General features: G+C 36.6%; 1 protein-coding gene across 1 annotated transcript in view; it reads right to left on the bottom strand.

Moving 5' to 3' along the window:
* The window catches only part of LOC126335523 (L-xylulose reductase-like), a 60,665-nt gene extending 42,645 nt beyond the window's left edge, over positions 1 to 18,020 (bottom strand). The window contains exon 1 of the mRNA XM_049998881.1: positions 17,697 to 18,020. Within this exon, the coding sequence (XP_049854838.1) occupies positions 17,697 to 17,748 (52 nt within the window). The 5' untranslated portion in view covers positions 17,749 to 18,020. The remainder of the gene's footprint in view (positions 1 to 17,696) is intronic.
* Positions 18,021 to 19,269: the final 1,249 nt, after the last annotated feature.

Raw genomic sequence — 19,269 nt, 5'->3', positions numbered from 1 at the left:
ATGGTAAACAAGGTTCTTAAAAGCATCACTGGCTGGTTCTCTTTGAATGGTCTCACTCTCAATTTTAAAGACTCTACATATTCAGTTCTGCATATCTTGAGGCACAATACTAATGATTGTGTAGGATACGAGTATGGTGAAGAAATAATAAATAGGGTGGAAACTTCAAAATACTTAGGTGTACATACTGATGATACTTAAACTGGGAAAGGGACATTTTGGAACTCCTAAAACAATTCAGCTGAGCCATATTTGTACTTAGAATCATTGCAAATCTAGGGGAGAGACAATCAGTAAGTTCATGCATTTCGCATGTATTCATTCAGTCAATAAATTTCTGCGGTAACTCTTGTTTAAGAAAGAAAGTCTTCACTGCTCAAGAATGTGCTCTAGGAATAACATGGGGTGCTCACCCACTATGGTCTTATAGACATCTGTTTAAGGTGTAGGGCATTCCGATAACTACTTCAAGTATATTCATTCATTCATGATGTTTGATGTAAATAATCCACTGCTATTCAAAACGAACAGTGTTGTACATAATTACAATCTTAGAAGAAAAACGGACATTCATTATGACACACTAAGGTTGTTTTTAGCACAAAAAAGCATGCCCAATGCTGAAACAAAAATTTTTTATCACTTACGCAGTGATATAAGATGTCAACAGGCAGTAAAGTTAGAACTTGAAAAATTAAAAAAGTTGAACCTTCACAACTCCTTCTATTCCATAAAACAATTTATGTTATTGTAATGTGTAAAAATTGGTGGGTAGGAATTACTGACACATCTGCATTTCCTTTTTTTTAAAACATATTAACATGTAAATGATCAGTGTGTAGTCATATTTACACAATATGTCAATATGATGACTCACTGCACATTACAATTTAGCAAACAAATGATCCAAGGGACATGAAACTAACCAATCTCTTTGAGGTCCACGATAGTAGCAAGAAATATTACTATCTTTCTACTTGAAAAATTGATGTTGATACAGAAACTAGTATAATTTATACAGCTAGCAAAAAAGGGCTATGTTCTGTACAGTGAGGACATCCCTACAAATAATTGTAGTGAAAACAATATTTTGGTGTCTTAAATAGTTCCAGTACTATTTTAAATGGACAGCTCAGCTGAATAACCCTGTTCATACATAAATTCTAGAGGATGTTTTTAGGTTCTGAAACTAGATAAAAGAAGAAGGAATTAATGTTAACAAGGTTTTACCACCCTCATATTGCTTATGCCATCATGCTGTTTATCACTAGTGCAAATAAATTTCGATAATAAATGGAAGGGTTTAATAAAGCATTTTTAAAAGTAGTTCTGATAATTAATTACAATAAAACAAAGACAATGTGTCAGATAAAAATAATACAATGAAACAATATAAACAGTTGATATTCTTTGATATATACAGCAGCTGAAGTTATTAATCAAATAGGTGGCAAAACAAATAACAAGAAGATTAAAAGAGGTGGAAAGGTCTTTTGGTAAACTAAATAAATTTTCCGAAATAAATAGAGTGTCTATGACTGAAATGAAAATATTACATTCACTTTATTAATAGTCATGACTTACAACAGTTACCTGGGATTTTAATCAAAAACCACTCAAAATCTGGAATTACTAATACAGAAAAGCAAACAAATGAATTCAGGAACAAACTGCAGTGGAAGATGTAATTATGACCATGTTGTTGTTGTTGTTGTTGTTGTGGTCTTCAGTCCAGCAACTGGTTTGATGCAGCTCTCCATGCTACTCTATCCTGTGCAAGCTGCTTCGTCTCCCAGTACCTATTGCAACCTACATCCTTCTGAATCTGCTTAGTGTATTCATCTCTTGGTCTCCCTCTACGATTTTTACCCTCCACGCTGCCCTCCAATACTAAATTGGTGATCCCTTGGTGCCTCAGAATATGCCCTACCAACCTATCCCTTTTTCTAGTCAAGTTGTGCCACAAATTTCTCTTCTCCCCAATTCTAGTCAATACCTCCTCATTAGTTATGTGATCTACCCATCTAATCTTCAGCATTCTTCTGTAGCACCACATTTCAAAAGCTTCTATTCTCTTTTTGTCCAAACTAGTTATCGTCCATGTTTCACTTCCATACATGGCTACACTCCATACAAATACTTTCAGGAACGACTTCCTGACACTTAAATCTATACTCGATGTTAACAAATTTCTCTTCTTCAGAAACGCTTTCCTTGGCATTGCCAGTCTACATTTTATATTCTCTCTACTTCGACCATCATCAGTTATTTTGCTCCCCAAATGGCAAATCTCATTTACTACTTTAAGTGTCTCATTTCCTAATCTAATTCTCACAGCATCACCCAATTTAATTTGACTACATTCCATTATCCTTGTTTTGCTTTTGTTGATGATCATCTTATATCCTCCTTTGAAGACACTGTCCATTCCATTCATCTGCTCTTCCAGGTCCTTTGCTGTCTCTGACAGAATTACAATGTCATCGGCAAACCTCAAAGTTTTTATTTCTTCTCTGTGGATTTTAATTGCTACTCTGAATTTTTCTTTTGTTACCTCTACTGCTTGTTCAATATACAGATTGAATAGCATCGGGGAAAGGCTACAACCCTGTCTCAGTCCCTTACCAACCACTGCTTCCCATTCATGCCCCTCGACTCTTATAACTGCCATCTGCTTTCTGTACAAATTGTAAATAGCCTTTCGCTCCCTGTATTTTACCCTGCCACCTTCAGAATTTGAAAGACAGTATTCCAGTCAACATTGTCAAAAGCTTTCTCTAAGTCTACAAATGTTAGATATGTAGGTTAGCCTTTCCTTAATCTATTTTCTAAGATAAGTCGTAGGGTCAGTACTGCCACACGTGTTCCAACATTTCTACGAAATCCAATCTGATCTTCCCCGAGGTCGGCTTCTACCAGTTTTTCCAATCATCTGTAAAGAATTTGTGTTAGTATTTTGCAGCCGTGGCTTATTAAACTGATTGTTCGGTAATTTTTACATATCAACACCTGCTTTCTTTGGGATTGGAATTATTATATTCTTCTTGAAGTCTGAGGGTATTTCACCTGTCTCATACATCTCGCTCACTAGATGGTAGAGTCTTGTGAGGCTTGGCTCTCCCAAGGCTGTCAGTAGTTCTAATGGAATGTTGTCTATTCCCGGGGACTTGTTTCGACTTAGGTCTTTCAGTGCTCTGTAAACTCTTCACGCAGTTATCATATCTCCCATTTCATCTTCGTTTACATTCTCTTCCATTTCTATTATATTGTCCTCAAGAACAACGCCCTTGTTTAGACCCTCTATATACTCCTTCCACCTTTCTGCTTTCCCTTCTTTGCTTAGAACTGGGCTTCCATCAGAGCTCTTGATGTTCATGCAAGTGGTTCTCTTTCTCCAAAGGTCTCTTTAATTTTTCTGTAGGCAGTATCTACCTTACCATTCGTGATATGTGCCTTTACATCCATTTGTCCTCTAGCCATCACTGCTTAGCCATTACGCACTTCCTGTCGATCTCATTTTTGAGACATTTGTTTTCCTTTTTGCCTGCTTCATTTACTGTATTTTCATATTTTCTTCCTTCATCAATTAATTTCAATATATCTTCTGCTACCCAAGGATTTCTATTAGACCTCTTCTTTTTACCTACTTGATCCTCTGCTACCTTCACTATTTCATCTCTCAAAGCTACCCATTCTTCTTCCACTGTATTTCTTTCCCCCATTCTTGTCAATCGTTCCCTAATGCTCTCCCTGAAGCCCTCTACAACCTCTGGTTCTTTCAGTTTAGCCAGGTCACATCTCCTCAAATTCCCACCTTTTTGCAGTTTCTTCAGTTTTAATCTACAGTCCACATCTGCCCTTGGAAATGTCTTACAATTTAAAACCTGGTTCCTAAATCTCTGTCTCACCATTGTATAATCTATCTGAGACCTTACAGCATCTCCAGGCTTCTCCCATGTGTACAGCCTTCTTTTATGATTCTTGGAGCAAGTGTTAGCTATGATTAAGTTACGCGCTGTGCAAAATTCTACCAGGTGGCTTCCTCTTTCATTCCTTAGCCCCATTCCATACTCACGTACTACGTTTCCTTCTCTTCCTTTTCCTACTATCGAGTTCCAGTCACCCATGACTATTAAATTTTCGTCTCCCTTCACTATCTGAATAATGTCTTTTATCTCATCATACATTTCATAGTTGAGCATAATGAAAGTAAAATGAACGTGTGTGGAAAATGTAACAATTCGCCTTGTTACATTTTCCACACACCTTCATTTTACTTGAAGGAAGTTCGCTGCTGGATTCCACGAAATAAGAAAAGACCAAGACAGCAACCTAACAGAGATAACATGAAAATCAATATACACGGAGGTATCAGAAAGAGGCCTCATTCAGCAAGTAAATGTCATATAACTGATGATGAGACAAAATGATCTGAAGTGCAAGAGAAATAAGAGTAATTAGAAAACATCTTAATACAAGAGAGCAGGCACATGTCAATGAAAAAATAACATTAAAAATTCAAGGAATGAAGAACTTTTGTTATTTTTTGTCACTCTCATTCCACTGGAAACATTTTTTCTTCCTCAAAGCCACTCATCAAAATAATTGAGGAGTCGGTTCCCAAAATGTGATAAGTCCAGATATAAAAATTTTACTGTAGAGACCAAAAAATTTATATTGAGTAAAGTTTTATAATAATTAATAATTTCAATATGAGAAGTTATTAATTATTCAGAATAAAAAATGGGATAAGTAACGAAATCATCCCTCTTTATTTAAATGCACAGCTGCTACTCAAATATTTCAGAACTGTGGACTTATTTTTGTAGCAACCACAGAGCCTTTTTGTGTTCTGAACCAAACTGACTTAAGAAAAATCAAAGAAACTACTCTTTAACTTTTATTTCGCACAATAATAGATAATACAAAGCAATAAGATGACGTTTCCAACTGCAGTGTAAATAACAATCAAAGTTAATGATTTTGGTTTATAGGTAACATACTGTTTGTATGAAAAATTTTCATTTATTTTCTGAGCACTCTTTCAAAATTTTAACCAGACAGTACATTTTTTAAACACTCCGACTAAAACTGTAATTAAACTTATTTTAATAATACATTTTTGTTTTTCAGAAGGAAGCTTTTTAATCCCCTCAAAGCATTTGATATCCAGTTCCTCGTCCAAGCAATCACACTCTTCTTCCTCAGCTTGCTCCTCTACCCTCAAGAAGTTGCACATTAAACTGCAGGCTTCCAGCCACTCCAGTTGCTGCTAAAGTGCTGGTTCAAAAGTCTGACAAATCCACCCTGCCCTTTTTATTTCTATTGTTTTTGAGGGGGGGGGGGGGGGGGGCAGGGCAGATAAACCGACAACATTCGTGTCAGGTATGTTAACTGTTGCTATACCCCTTTTTAGCATGCTCATATAATTTTTCAATGTGTCATCCAAGATGTATGAAGTCTCCATTTCAAAAATAACATATGTTATTTTCCCCCACAATTTCTTGTTCAATATTATTCACTTCATGTGTCTTATCCTCACTGGCTTCTTCAAATAATGGCAGTGGTCCTTAAAGTACAAAATATTCCACTCTATTTCTAGCTTTTGAAGATCCCCATTTTCTGATAAATATTATGATACTGCTGAGCATTTAATATTTCAACCTGTTTCTGAATACTCTCCTCCACTGTACAAAAAAAAAAGATGATCTGCAGACAAGTATGAACAACCGTAAACTGGAAATATTGGGTGTAGTGGTTTACAGTCAGTCGGGGTACCTTTGTATCACTTTTCTTCGATTTTTTTTTTAATACTGGACACAAAACAACTTACACATTACAACAAACATCGTATCATTTTACATCTGTAGTTCCTGAGTGCTGGGAAAAGTAAAGAGTACACTAACTATGCCCTATTGAAGAAAAATTTTATTTTCTTACTTGTACAAGGTTATGCTGTCATTTAGGGTAACTTTAGACCAGTCTTAAAAAAAAACATAACATTTTCAAATGTCAAATTTTCTGGGTCAGTTTAGATCATGCTGGAAGAAAATCATGCGTTAATAAGATGTAAAACCAAGCAGTCTTGATAATGTTGCAGGTTTACTGTGAAATATCAAGATATTTATATAGACCTTACATTGTTCAAGTTGCAAAAACTGTCTTCACAGCCAATGTAATAAAAGCATAAGCACAATCCTATGAGCATCTATTTGAAACAAAATTAGTAAGTGGTATAAAGATCCTCTGACTGGTATTAAGTTACCCTGATTGACTGTACTCCTGAATCTGGAGATTTTTTAGAAGCTACCAGAGTAGAGAATGAACTACTTGGGCATTTCTCTTCTATCCTAGACTGCCACTGGAAAATGATCTTATACTTTCACAGTGTATTCTTCATATCTACACTTACTTATAATCCCTATCGATTCTGAAGCTACCTCACTTCATCCACTACTTCAGTATTATCCAGCTCAATTTTTTTTCACCAGGTCCATCTGCTGAAAAGTAGTCCCCAACATGTACAATTCCTTCCATGTCGGTCATATTTCACATGAACTGCAAGCTCAAGTGAAAACACAATGGTACACAACAAAACTGTTGTACATGACAATGCACTGGCAGCAGCAGTAAGCAGTATACAATGGAAACACTGTTGTGAACTTTTGAAATGCTTCCTCTCTTGGCATCACATATTTAATTTGACTTTAGGTACTGGTACCATTCCGACTGGGCAAAGTGGACCTACTGAAATTTGAACCAAATTTGCAGCTGGACATACTGTGTTTTCAACCAAAAACAACTTTGCACTTGGTTTTGATGGTTAAAAATTGTGTTTTGAATGAAAGCAGCACCATAGCTCAATGCAGCCAATCTTGTAGAGTAGAAATCCACTTCAAACAAGAATGGCCTTAACGCATTTTGAAATGTCACTCCTCATTTATATTTGTAACTGTGTACTACTGACCTCTTGGTAAATTCCCTGTCGCCCAATTGAGGAAAATAAATCTCCTCTCAAAGAAGTGTTCACTTGTGGAAAAAAAGCAAGGCTCGTGGGGTACAGATAAGGGTTACAGCATAAATGCTCATGAATTTTGCAGCTTTCATAGCTGAAGAAACAGTCTGTATTTTGACTAATTTTCTGGCACATTATTATCGTGAAACTATTGGTCCTGCATTACTGACGGACGGTTTTGAGTGCGTTCATCTTGAGATAGTCATTGCTATTCACACCATCTGACAGTGCAGTGACACTTCTCCAACATTCTCTTTTTAATAGGCCAGGATATCTGACTGTTACAACTGTGTCCCATCTCCCAACACTCACAACACATTTTTCTGTTCTGCTGAAGAGTGCAGCAATATAAACAGAGTTCATTGCCTGAACAATACTATTTACTGTGGAAGAAGCATCAATTTTGGAACTTTTGAGTTTTTTTGTACCTGAAGAAACAATGTGCCATTTATTCATATGTCAAGGGGAATAGCAAAGCTTCCTTACTTTTTTTAGTCAAATTTCATACAATGGTGTGGACAGCAGGTCTACTAGGCCCAGGATTATTTTTGTATTTAGTCATATGATACAGAAACATTTTCCTTGTTATTTCTCATATTGCAATAACATTCTCTTCAGCGGTCAATAAATAAAGGTGATGTGTGAGGAAAGTTGGGCAGTTTCTGCAGAACCACTTGAGCAAAGAACACAGTAACAAATAAAAGAAAACAATCATGTGATTCTCAGTGCAGGCACTGAATATAAAGGAGTTTCAGTTGCACTCTGTGTAGGAGGTTCAATGTACATACTGATGAACAGCTAAACCAGGACTGATATAAGAAGCTTGATATTTTTGCTGTAGTGCATATACAATTAGATCTAAACATGTAAAAAAAAAGGAAGATATCATTTGTGCACTAGCTGAAGTCTCTACTGATTTAAAAGAAAATTGAAAACCTATCTTATTAGCAACTCCATCTACAAGTAACTCAACCTTCTAGACCAAATTACTGGGGGATCCAGTGAAAAGATATGAAAAATTGGATTGGCAATTTATAACCCACATGCAAAAAAAAAAAAAAAAAAAAAAAAAAAAAAAAAAAAAAAAAAAAAAAAAAAAAGAAAAAAAAAAAATAATCTGTGTCCCTCCTAAGAATGTCACATGTGTTTTCCCTGGTATTTCAGCAGATATTTGTAATGTTGTTTTTTCAGTGTGTCGCTGGAGTCAGTCCAAACGAATACTGATTATCATGTCTTTCATGTGACACCCAGCACCAATCTGTCTCTCATTATGATCAAATAATTTTTTTAATGGAATTTTATGTACCCATTCGATAGTCGACTGCAATACTTGTTGTATCAGTATTATTAAGAGGAATAGTAATATGCAAAGAATAACCAGTAGAAACTCATGTGCTAGCCTGGCTGCTACTGCCATGCAGTGTTGCTTCTCAGTTGCTGCTGCGGCAGTGCCTCACATGTTGCCCTGGCCCACGTGGCATCGCTACTCAGTGGCCACTCATGTACTAGATTAGAGATTAGATTAGTACTTGTTCCAAGGATCATGATAACTTTGTAATGATGTGAAACATGTCAGGTTAATAAAAAGTGTCTATATAAGATATTACATTAGACAAAATATTACACGACACTTTTTTTTGTGGGGTTGGGAAATTACCCATTTATTATATCCAAAAATTCATCTAATGAGTAGAAGGAGTTACCATTAAGAAATTCTTTTAATTTCCTTTTAAATGCTATATGGCTATCTGTCAGACTTTTCATGCTATTAGGTAAGTGACCAAAGACTTTTGTGGCAACATAATTTACCCCCTTCTGAGCCAAAGTTAGATTTAACCTTGAGTAGTGAAGATCATCCTTTCTCCTAGTGTTGTAGCCATGTACACTGCCATTACTTTTGAATTCGTTCGGATTGTTAGTAACAAATTTCATAAGTGAATATATATATTGTGAGGCTACAGTGAAGATTTCTAGCTCTTTAAATATGTGTCTGCAGGATGATATTAGATTAGCTCCAGCAATTATTCTGATTACACACTTTTGTGCAATGAACACTCTTTAACTCAATGATGAGTTACCCCAGAATATGATGCCATACGAAGGCAGAGAATGAATATAGGCATGGTAAGCTAATTTACTCAGATGTATAACGCCAAAATTTGCAATGACCCTAATAACATAAGTAGCTGCACTGAAAGGTTTCAGCAGAGCCTCAGTGTGTTTTTTCCAGTTCAACCCCTCATCAATGCATACACCTAGAAATTTTGAATATTCTACCTTAGCTACCGATTTCTGATCAAAGTCTATATTTATTAATGGGGTCATTCCATTTACTGTGTGGAACTGTATATACTGTGTTTTGTCAAAGTTTAATGAGAGCCCATTTGCAGAGAACCACTTAATGATTTTCTGAAAAACATCATTTACAATTTCACCAGTTAATTCTTTTCTGTCAGGTGTGATAGCTATACTTGCATCATCGGCAAAAAGTACCAGCTTTGCATCTTCGTGAATATAGAACGGGCAAGTCATTAATATAAATTAAGAACAGCAGAGGACCCAAGACCAAACCTTGCGGCACCCCATTCTCGATTGTTCCCCGGTTTGAGACATCACCAGTTTTTTGCATATTATGTGAACTGTTTATTTCAACTTTCTGCACTCTTCCAGTTAGGTATGATTTAAACCATTGGAACACTGTCCCATTCATACCACAGTACTTCAGCTTATCTAGAAGTATTCCATGATTTACACAATCAAAAGCCTTTGATAGATCACAAAAAATCCCAATAGGTGACTTCCGGTCACTCAGAGTATTTAATATTTCATTAGTGAAAGTATATATAGCATTTTCTGTTGAGGAATCCTCCTGGAAACCAAACTGACATTTTGTTAAAACTTTATTTTTACAAAGGTGTGAAGCTACTCTATAATACATTGCTTTTTCAAGAATTTTGGATAAGGCAGTCAGAAGAGAGATTGGGCGGTAGTTATTGACATCAGACATATCCCCTTTTTTATGCAGTGGTCTAACAATGGCATACTTCAGTCTATCTGGGAAAATGCCCTGCTTCAGAGAGCTATTACATATGTGGCTAAGAATCCCATTTATTTCTTGGGAACAAGCTTTTATTATCCTGTTGGAAATGCCATCAATTCCATGAGAGCTTTTATTCTTGAGAGAGTTTATCATCTTCCTAATTTCAGAAGGAGAGGTGAGTGGAATTTCAGTTGTATCAAATGGTGTGGGTAAGGCCTCTTCCATTAACTGCCTTGCTTCTTCTAATGAACATTTAGATCCTATTTTCTCTACACCATTTAAAAATGATTATTCAAAATGTTTTCGGCTTCTGGCTTCTTGTTTATCAAGTTTCCATTCACTTTGATGGTTATACCGTCATCCTGTACTCTTGGTTGTCCTGTCTCCCTTGTAATAATATTCGAAATTGTTTTGATTTTGTCAGAGGTATTAATCTCAGACATGATGCACATGCTTCTGGACTTTTTAATAACCTTTCTTAATGTCGCACCAGTAGTTTTTATAATATTTGGCTGTTTCTGGGTCATTACTCTATCTTGTTGTTAGATACAGTTCCCTTTTGTGGTTACAAGATATTTTTATTCCTTTAGTAAGCCAAGGTTTTTTTGTATGGTTTCTTATAATTAGATTTAACTATTTTCTTGGGGAAACAGTTTTCAAATTCTCTTACAAGTGTATCATGAAATAAGTTATATTTGAAATCAGCATCAGGTTCCTTGTACACCTCATCCCAGTCTAACTGCTGAAGATTTTCTCTGAAATTTATAATTGTTGAGTCATTAATTGATTGCACAACTTTGGAAGGTAGTTTTGAATTACTGAATGGAGCTATGATTAACTAGCTGAGCATCATGATCAGAAAGCCCATTCTCAACAGGACAAGAATTTATGTTTTTAAACCTATCTTGGTCTATAAAAGTGTTATCTGTCAATGTGCTGCTGTCCTTTACTACCCGAGTAGGAAAATTAATGACAGATGTCAAATTGAAGGAACTGAGCAAGACTTCCAAGTCATTCTTCCTATTACACACTTTCAGTGAATCAACATTGAAGCCCCCACAAATAATAATTTGCTTTCCCCTATCTGACAGATAGCACAACAAGGCATCCAAGTTTTCCAGAAATAAATGAAAGTTTCCTGAATGGGAGCTATAAACTGTTACAACTATAAAAGAGCCCTCCTTCAGTTTAAGTTGACAGACACATGCTTCTATATGTTGCTCTAGACAAAACTTTTTTGTATCTAAGGTTTCTACACAGTGATAAGGTTTGACATATATGGTTGTTCTTTGTGCTTTATTGTCCTTGTTAATACATATCAACAAAACAAGGATCGCATTAGACTTAATTTGGGGCTGCCCTAGTGAATGGGCTTGTAAAATTCTGCTTTAAGCAATATTTTGCTTGTAACAGCAAATTAAAAACATTTTCTGTCAATGCTGGGCGTCACATAAAGGCATAACAAGCAATATTTGTTTGGGCTGATTCCAGCTATACACTGCAAAAACAAAATTGCAAATATCTGCCAAAACACCAGAGAAAATGCGTCTGACGGCTCTGTCTTCTCATATACCACAGAAATGTTCTATCCTACAGACAGTTCATCAGATTTGAAAGCAGCTAATCCTCTACTAGGTTCATTGCAGGCAATTAATGATGTTTTGTTCTGTGGATGTGATAGATGACCAAATGTCTACCCACCTGAATGGTCACTATCACACTGTGCTTGACCACACTTGGTCACCAGTTTACTTAACATTCTCCTATGACTTCATCAGCTGCTTCAATACTCTAGACATCTTAATCCTAATCCTACAAACTAGCAGCAATGTTTCTGGACTGAATTGATGGGAGCTATTCCTTCAGCACCCTGTTCATTCACACATTGCGAGGAATAAAGCTCTGCTTTGTCCTCAGCCTTAGTGATGCCCTTCCCAGACTTCCCTCAGTTGTCATTTATCACATTAATCCTCTCTCTTCTAAGTACTGTACACTCTTTGTTTCCCCCTCTCCCTTTCTCACTTAGTCCCGTTAGTTCTGTGATTGTTGCTAGTGTTAATCCATGTGTGAGCAATTTGGTGTTTTCCTTATCTGCTATTTGTCTGTTACACTCAGCTTCGCATGCAACACACATGCACGCATGGACATACGCGTGCTCTCTCTCTCTCTCTCTCTCACACACACACACACACACACACACACACACACACACACACACACACACACAGATAGGTAGAGAGAGAGAGAGAGAGAGAGAGAGAGAGAGAGAGAGAGAGAGAGAGAGAGAGAGAGACCTTTACATGAAAAAAATCACTAAGATTATTACTCTGTGTGTGTTTTACGCAGACAGTGATAGACACATAGTAGAAAAGGAAAAGGAGTACTTTTCCAGTAACAGCAACTTTTACATAAACTGTAACACACATTTATTCATAGCCTTCTTCAGCACAAACAGTGAATTATCATTAATGACAGTGGACTAATAATATGTTGTTGTGATCTTCTATCTGAAGAGTGGTAACAAGTAACACTCTACACTAATCTATCCTATGCAAATTTCCTCATCTCTGCATAAATACTGCACCCTACATCCATCTGTACCTGCTTACTGCACTCAAATCTTGGTCTTCCAATCACACCACATTTCAGTCCAGTTACCAAAAGTGATGATTCCTTCATGCCTCAGGATGTGTCATGTCAATCGATTTTAGACATGTTGTGCCATAAATTTCTTTTTTCCACAATTTAAGTTAGTACTTCCCCATCCAATACTCAGTCTATCCATCTGATCTTCAACTATCTTCTGCAACATCACATTTCAAAAGATTATAACCTATCCTTGAATAGTTTACTGTCCACATTTCACCTCTGTACAACTCTACACTCTTGGCAAAAATTTTCAGAAAATACTTCCTCATACTTACAATTTATATTCAGTGTTAACAGATATCTAGTTTTCAGGAATGCTTTTCTTGCTACTGCCAGTCTGAATCTTGTATTCTGTCTGCTGTGTCTATCAGCAGTTATTTTGCTGCCAAAATTGCAATACTCCTCTTCTACTATTAGTGTCTCAATTCCTAATTTAAATTTCTCAGCGTTACCTGGCTTAATTCAATTTTTATTTACATATTTAGCCTTCCTTGGAAATTGCACAATGTAAAGATGTTGGATGATGATCCACTTCCTAGTTATACCTTTGCTGATGTTCATCATATAATCTCTATTCCAAACCTACCTGGCATATTAAAAATATTTGCCGGACTGAGACTCAAAACTCAGGACCTCTGCCTTTCGCAGACAAGTACTGAGCTACTCAAGCACAACTCACGACTTGTATACAGGTTGGCCCAGGCTGAAGCATAAAAGCACGAGTTGTGGTTCAGTAGTTCAGTTCGTAGAGCACTTGCCCGTGAAAAACGTAGGTCACAAGTTCAAAATTCGGTCTGCCACACAGTTTTAATACGGCAGGAAGTTTGGTATCAGTGCACAATTTGCTGCAGTGAGAAATTCATTCCGGGACTAACCACCTCTGACAGAATTCCAATGTCATAAGCAAGCCTCCAAATTTTTATTTCTTTTGTCTGAACTTTAATTGCCTTCCAAAAGTTTTTCTTTGTTTCCTTCACATCTTTCTCAAGGTACAGATTGAATAACCTTGGGAACACGCTTCGAGCCCGTCTGACACTCTTCTCAACTACTGCTACCTTTTCACATCCTTCCAATTCTTACAATTGCAGTCCGGATTCTGTACAGGCTGTGAATAACCTTTTGGGCCCTATACTTTAGATCTAACACCTTTATAATTTCAAAGAGTGTAGTCCTCCCAACATTATGAGGAGGTTAATCTAAATCTACAGATTCTGCAAACATAGATTTGCCTTCTATTAAACAATTTTTTTGTGATAAGACACAAAGTTTTCTTCCCTTACAGTTTCCTACATTTCTGCATATCCCTAATTGGTCTGCCAGTTTTTCCATTCTTCTGTAAATAATTTGTGTCAGTATTTTGCAGCCATGACTTCACTGCTCGGATTGTCAATATATACACTTGTCAGCAGCTGTTTTTTTATTTTTTATTTTTATTATATGCTTCTTCAAGTCTGAGGTTATTTTGCCTGTATTATATGTTTTGCACTTGTTGGAATATCAATAATTCTGACAAGGGAACCTCCTCATCGCACCCCCCTCAGATTTAGTTATAAGCTGGCACAGTGGATAGGCCTTCAAAAACTGAACACAGATCAATAAAGAAAACGGGAAGAAGTTGTGTGTAAATAGGAAAAAAATAAAGAAAAATATACAAAATGAGTAGTCCATGCACAAGATATGCAACATCAAGGAGAATCTGAGCTCAAGAGCGCCGTGGTACCGAGGTTAGCGTGAGCAGCTGCGAAACGAGAGGTCATTGGTTCAAGTCTTTCCTCGAGTGAAAAGTTTACGTTCTATATTTTCACAAAGTTATTATCTGTCCCGTTGTTCATTGATGTCTCTGTTCACTGTAATAAGTTTAGTGTCTGTGTGTTTTGCGACCGCACCGCAAAACCGTGCAATTAGTAGACGAAAGGAAAGGACGTGCCTCTCCAATGGGAACTGAAAACATTTGATCGCAAGGTCATAGGTCAACCGATTCCTCCACAGGAAAACATGTCTGATATATTCTATATGACACGGGTGACGGCATGTGCGTCACATGACAGGAATATGTTGTCGACCCACCTAACTTGTACACTTGGCGAATGGGTAAAAAGATTCTTTTATCTTGTCCGATTTAGATTTTCTTGTAGATGTGATAATTGCTTCCAAAAAGTGATGAAAACATAAGAGTTTGTCACATAAACAGAAAATAAAAAATTAAACTTTTCACTCGAGGGAAGACTTGAACCAAGTACCTCTCATTCTACAGTTGCTCACGCTAATCATGGGTCCACGGCACTCATAGTGCCCTTGATGTTGCCTATCTTTTGCATCAACTACTCAGTTTGTATATTTTGCTGATTTTTTCATAGTTTCACACAACTTCTTCCTGTTTTCTCGATTGATCTGTGTTCATTTTTTCAAGGCCTACCCACTGTGCCAACTTATAACTAAATCTGAGAAGGGTCCGATGGGGAGGTTCCCTTGTGAGGGAACATTGCCTACTCCAAGGGCCACGTTTTGAGTAAGGTCTTTCAGTATCCTGTAAAAATGTTTTTGCAGTATCATATTTATTTATTCATCCATAGATTATTTAGTACAACAGTATCAGACATGTCATACACATACAGAAACAATATATACAAAGAAAACATTAACAAAATAGGATAGAATAAGATGACGCAAGGACAGGATTTCCCAAATCATCTTCATTTGGTTCCTCTTTCCTTTCTATACTATTGCATTCAAGTTCATATACCTGGTATTGCCCTTCTATACATGGTGTCCCAGGAGGAATGGTAAATATTTGGGGGTATGAGAAGGAAGATATTTTAAGCAAAAGCGCCCAGTAAACATTGGGTCTGAAATGGATACCTCAGAAGCTATAAGACACGTTTCACAGTAGCTAAGACGAACAATTGCTCATAACTCTTTAGTTGTGCATTTTGGAGCCTGTCTTCATTAGAGTTTTTTTTTTGTTTTTGTTTAGAATGATTGTTCCTGTCATACTCCTGAATAAAGACTATTCCGCCTGTGATGCCCTGTGTACCACTTCAACATTTCAGCTTTCCCTTCTCTACACAGTACTGGTTTACCATGTGACTTCTTGATATTAAGAGATGTGCTCTTCTTTTCTCTAGAGGCCTCTTCAGTTTTCTCGTAGGCTAATTCTACCTTTCCCCCAGTCATACAGCCTTGCACTAGTCCTTTAGCCACAGCTGCTTACACAGTTTCTACTTTCTGTCAATCTCATTTTTACATGTACTTCAGGAAGTTCCCTCTCATAGTCACTTCTCTATGTCAATGCGTAGTTTGACTTTGTAAGTCTTGAGAACATTTCTAATGGAGGAAAACAGTAGCCTAGCTAAAATGCTTTAAAAATTGTTAATAAACAGTCTTGATTGCAATAAAATATTTATTTGCAATGGTTACTGGCTTTGTTAACAATGTGATCTCCTTCAGAACATTTATACCACGATCGTAGGCAATGATGGTGATCGGAGCAGGTGTTGTGACTCAGCTGTTGATATTCATGGAATCACATCCGCTCCATTGACTGCCACCACCTACCATCATGGTATAATTGGTCTGAAAATGGTCACATTCTGGCAAAAACCAGTAACCATTGCAAAAAAAATATTTTCTTGTGGTCAAGATTGTTTTTAATCCATTTTTAAAGTACCTTGACTCGTTCCATTTACGCAAACAATCTCCTGTTAATATGAAAGCCATGGAACATTATGTATGTATCAATGAATGAATCAATTTGACCACAAGCTCCACTCAATTGCTGTGTCACTATTTCATCAGAATCAAAACAATAAACCCATTAAACAGAACTGTACAGTATAACTGATGTTGAAATATCTTACTGTTAAGTGTTTTTCAGGTTCTTGTCTCCATCTGAAGTCGTGTCTATGAGATTTGGAAACCTTGTACATGAACAAAGCTAATGAATCATGCCTACGTTTAGAACTGTGATGACTGTGCAAAAGTATATGTTACAGTAAGGCTATTGTACCTCTGTTTTCATGTTATCAGTAGGTACTATCAAATGCTTAATAACTGAATTTCAATGTGTGCCTTCTGTTATTCTACTTTTATATATCACATCTGGGATAATGGCACCAATTTAAATTCACATAAAAATGGAGGAATAAATGGTTTGCATTGCAAGTACACATGGTTATGGCAGCAACACAGAAAAATCTGTACTGAATCTTGAGTTTCGTTACACCTATCTGATTTAGATTTCCTTCCAGAATAGAAAATAAATATGAAACGAAAGATTATAAAATATATATGGCATGTGGATTGGTGCATGGGATGCAGTGGCTCATTCTCAAATATGTATCTCTACCACCACGTTAATTTTTCCTCTCTCTATCACTCTCCTTCGACAATAGTATTCAAAACACCTTCAATCGACTGGTACAGATAACTGATACATTTTGTATCTGGTAGCCTACCACATAGTTTATCATAGTAATGGTTGCATAATTTGTTACTTTATGAATGACAATCATTTTCTTGTTTTAGTGGTTTACAAGTGTGAAATTATATAGTAAATAACTGAAAATTTGATTGGTGTGCAAGCTTTCTTAAACATCAAAACTAATAAGGTACGTAAATTAAGGGCGCCAAATATATCAATAAATGATGATTGGGTGATGAAGTTTACATTGCATGGTATAATTAAAAGAAATTACGCCAAGGACAAATTAGATATTTGTACTGAAGCGACCATGTTTGTAATGCAGGGTAAGTTTTGAATGATCATAAAAAATTCATACTTTTTGGGGCACAACATTGTCAGTGGCAAGTATTCATATAGCCTCTACACATATAACGCACAATTTATCTTTTAACCAACCGACGCATCAGTCACTAAAACGCTTTATCTGGAACAGCTGAAGACAATGAATACGGTTCGCAAACAACGCGAGTTAATCATCAATGAACAGCAGCGTTAATTACTGAAATAACGTAGTTTCTACGTTTACAAACCTTGTCCAGCCCCAGTTACAAGCACGCGCTTATTTTGAAAGCTGATATCCATTATGGGCTATTGCAAGAAAATACGTTTGAACAAGCTGGGACTTATTCCTAACTACTGAGTAGCAGTGGTTATATCGCTAATGAAGTGAAGGTCAGGTTCTTCGTCAACATTGTTTTAACACATCTAAGGCTGTATCTGTGTGTCGAATAACAATTATGTAAGAGGTCTCGACCTCTGATGATATATCGCGTGCCGACCTCTAAGCTTCAGACATCTACACTGCGCGACTGCGAGTCGAAAAACTAAGTCGCGCGAAGTACAATTTGGCGCGCTCACGTAAAGTTGATATCTTATCATCTGTTTTTCCCCCGCTCGGCATCCATTGATTTTCTGGAAATAACAGCTACTGACGTAAACATACAAGTTTCAATGAGTCTTTCATGAGTCTAACATTTAGAAAGAACTCCTGCTACACGTTACACACAAATAAAGGCATCTGAATGATGAACACATATTCATTATTCCATAACGTATATAGCCTACGTACAACACTGCAACGTAGTATGGTTTGTCATGTGTGCACGATGTGGTTTTGTATGTCTAGTCCTGCAAAGAAATTATTTCATAATGTTAAAAATTAGTGCTGCGCTGTTCATTCATCTCCCAATACAACTGAACATTTGTATTTTATACAATTGTAGCATTAGTATTCTCGTTCAAAAAATACTTCACCCCGAATTTCAGTGTCTTAATGTGAATAAACGAGCATTTTTTTACGATTTTGAAGGTTACAAATACTGTGCACAACATATTTCTCAGTAAATCTGCGTTTGTGATTTAGTTACCTGTAGGCCTACATACGTTACATGCAGCATGATACGTAGTTTTTCCTTACAATAGGGTTGCATATTGTCTACATTTATAATAAATTACCAACGTGTTTCGAACTTGTTAGTAGAAATAATCTCAAAAATTTCAGGAAACTACTATCTCTTTTTTTCCTACGTTTTTCTGTTGGCGTAACAGAAACCTCGGTTTGTGTACAAATTGACTAACTTCGTAAGGGGAATCAGGGCTAAAGCTTTTAGCTTAACAGATCCAAAAATTAAAACAGTATCAATATGTTTATTTTAAAGTTATTTATTCACTTCTTCTGTAAAAAAATTTACACCAACCACAATGCAGTCCCATGTGGACACTGTTTCTGAACAAAGGATGAGGGAGTTGACATTCATAAGCAGGTGGAAATCGTCCAGACTACTGTCAGACAATTGGTAGCTGCTGTAAGTGAGTGTGTTGGGAAGCCTTCTGAGAGTCATGTACCAAAGCTGAGGGTCATGTACCAAAGGTAGTGGAACCTTTAGTGCTATCCTCTCCTATGGATACTGTCTTCTGTACGGGAAGTACGGTATCTATCGCTACTCATTCACTTGGTTGTGAGTGGTGCGTCAGTGGTAGGACTATTTGCCCTGTTCAGGGGTGACAGAGACCAGGAAAACTGTAGGTGTTACACCCATCCTCCAAACCAACAAGCTAAAGGTGCTAATTCCCACTGAAACTAAACCTGAGCAAATGTGTTCA

The sequence above is a fragment of the Schistocerca gregaria genome, chromosome 2 (assembly GCF_023897955.1).
Source record: "Schistocerca gregaria isolate iqSchGreg1 chromosome 2, iqSchGreg1.2, whole genome shotgun sequence".
Taxonomy (NCBI): Eukaryota; Metazoa; Arthropoda; class Insecta; order Orthoptera; family Acrididae; genus Schistocerca; species Schistocerca gregaria.
This window is presented reverse-complemented; position numbering and strand designations above follow the sequence as displayed.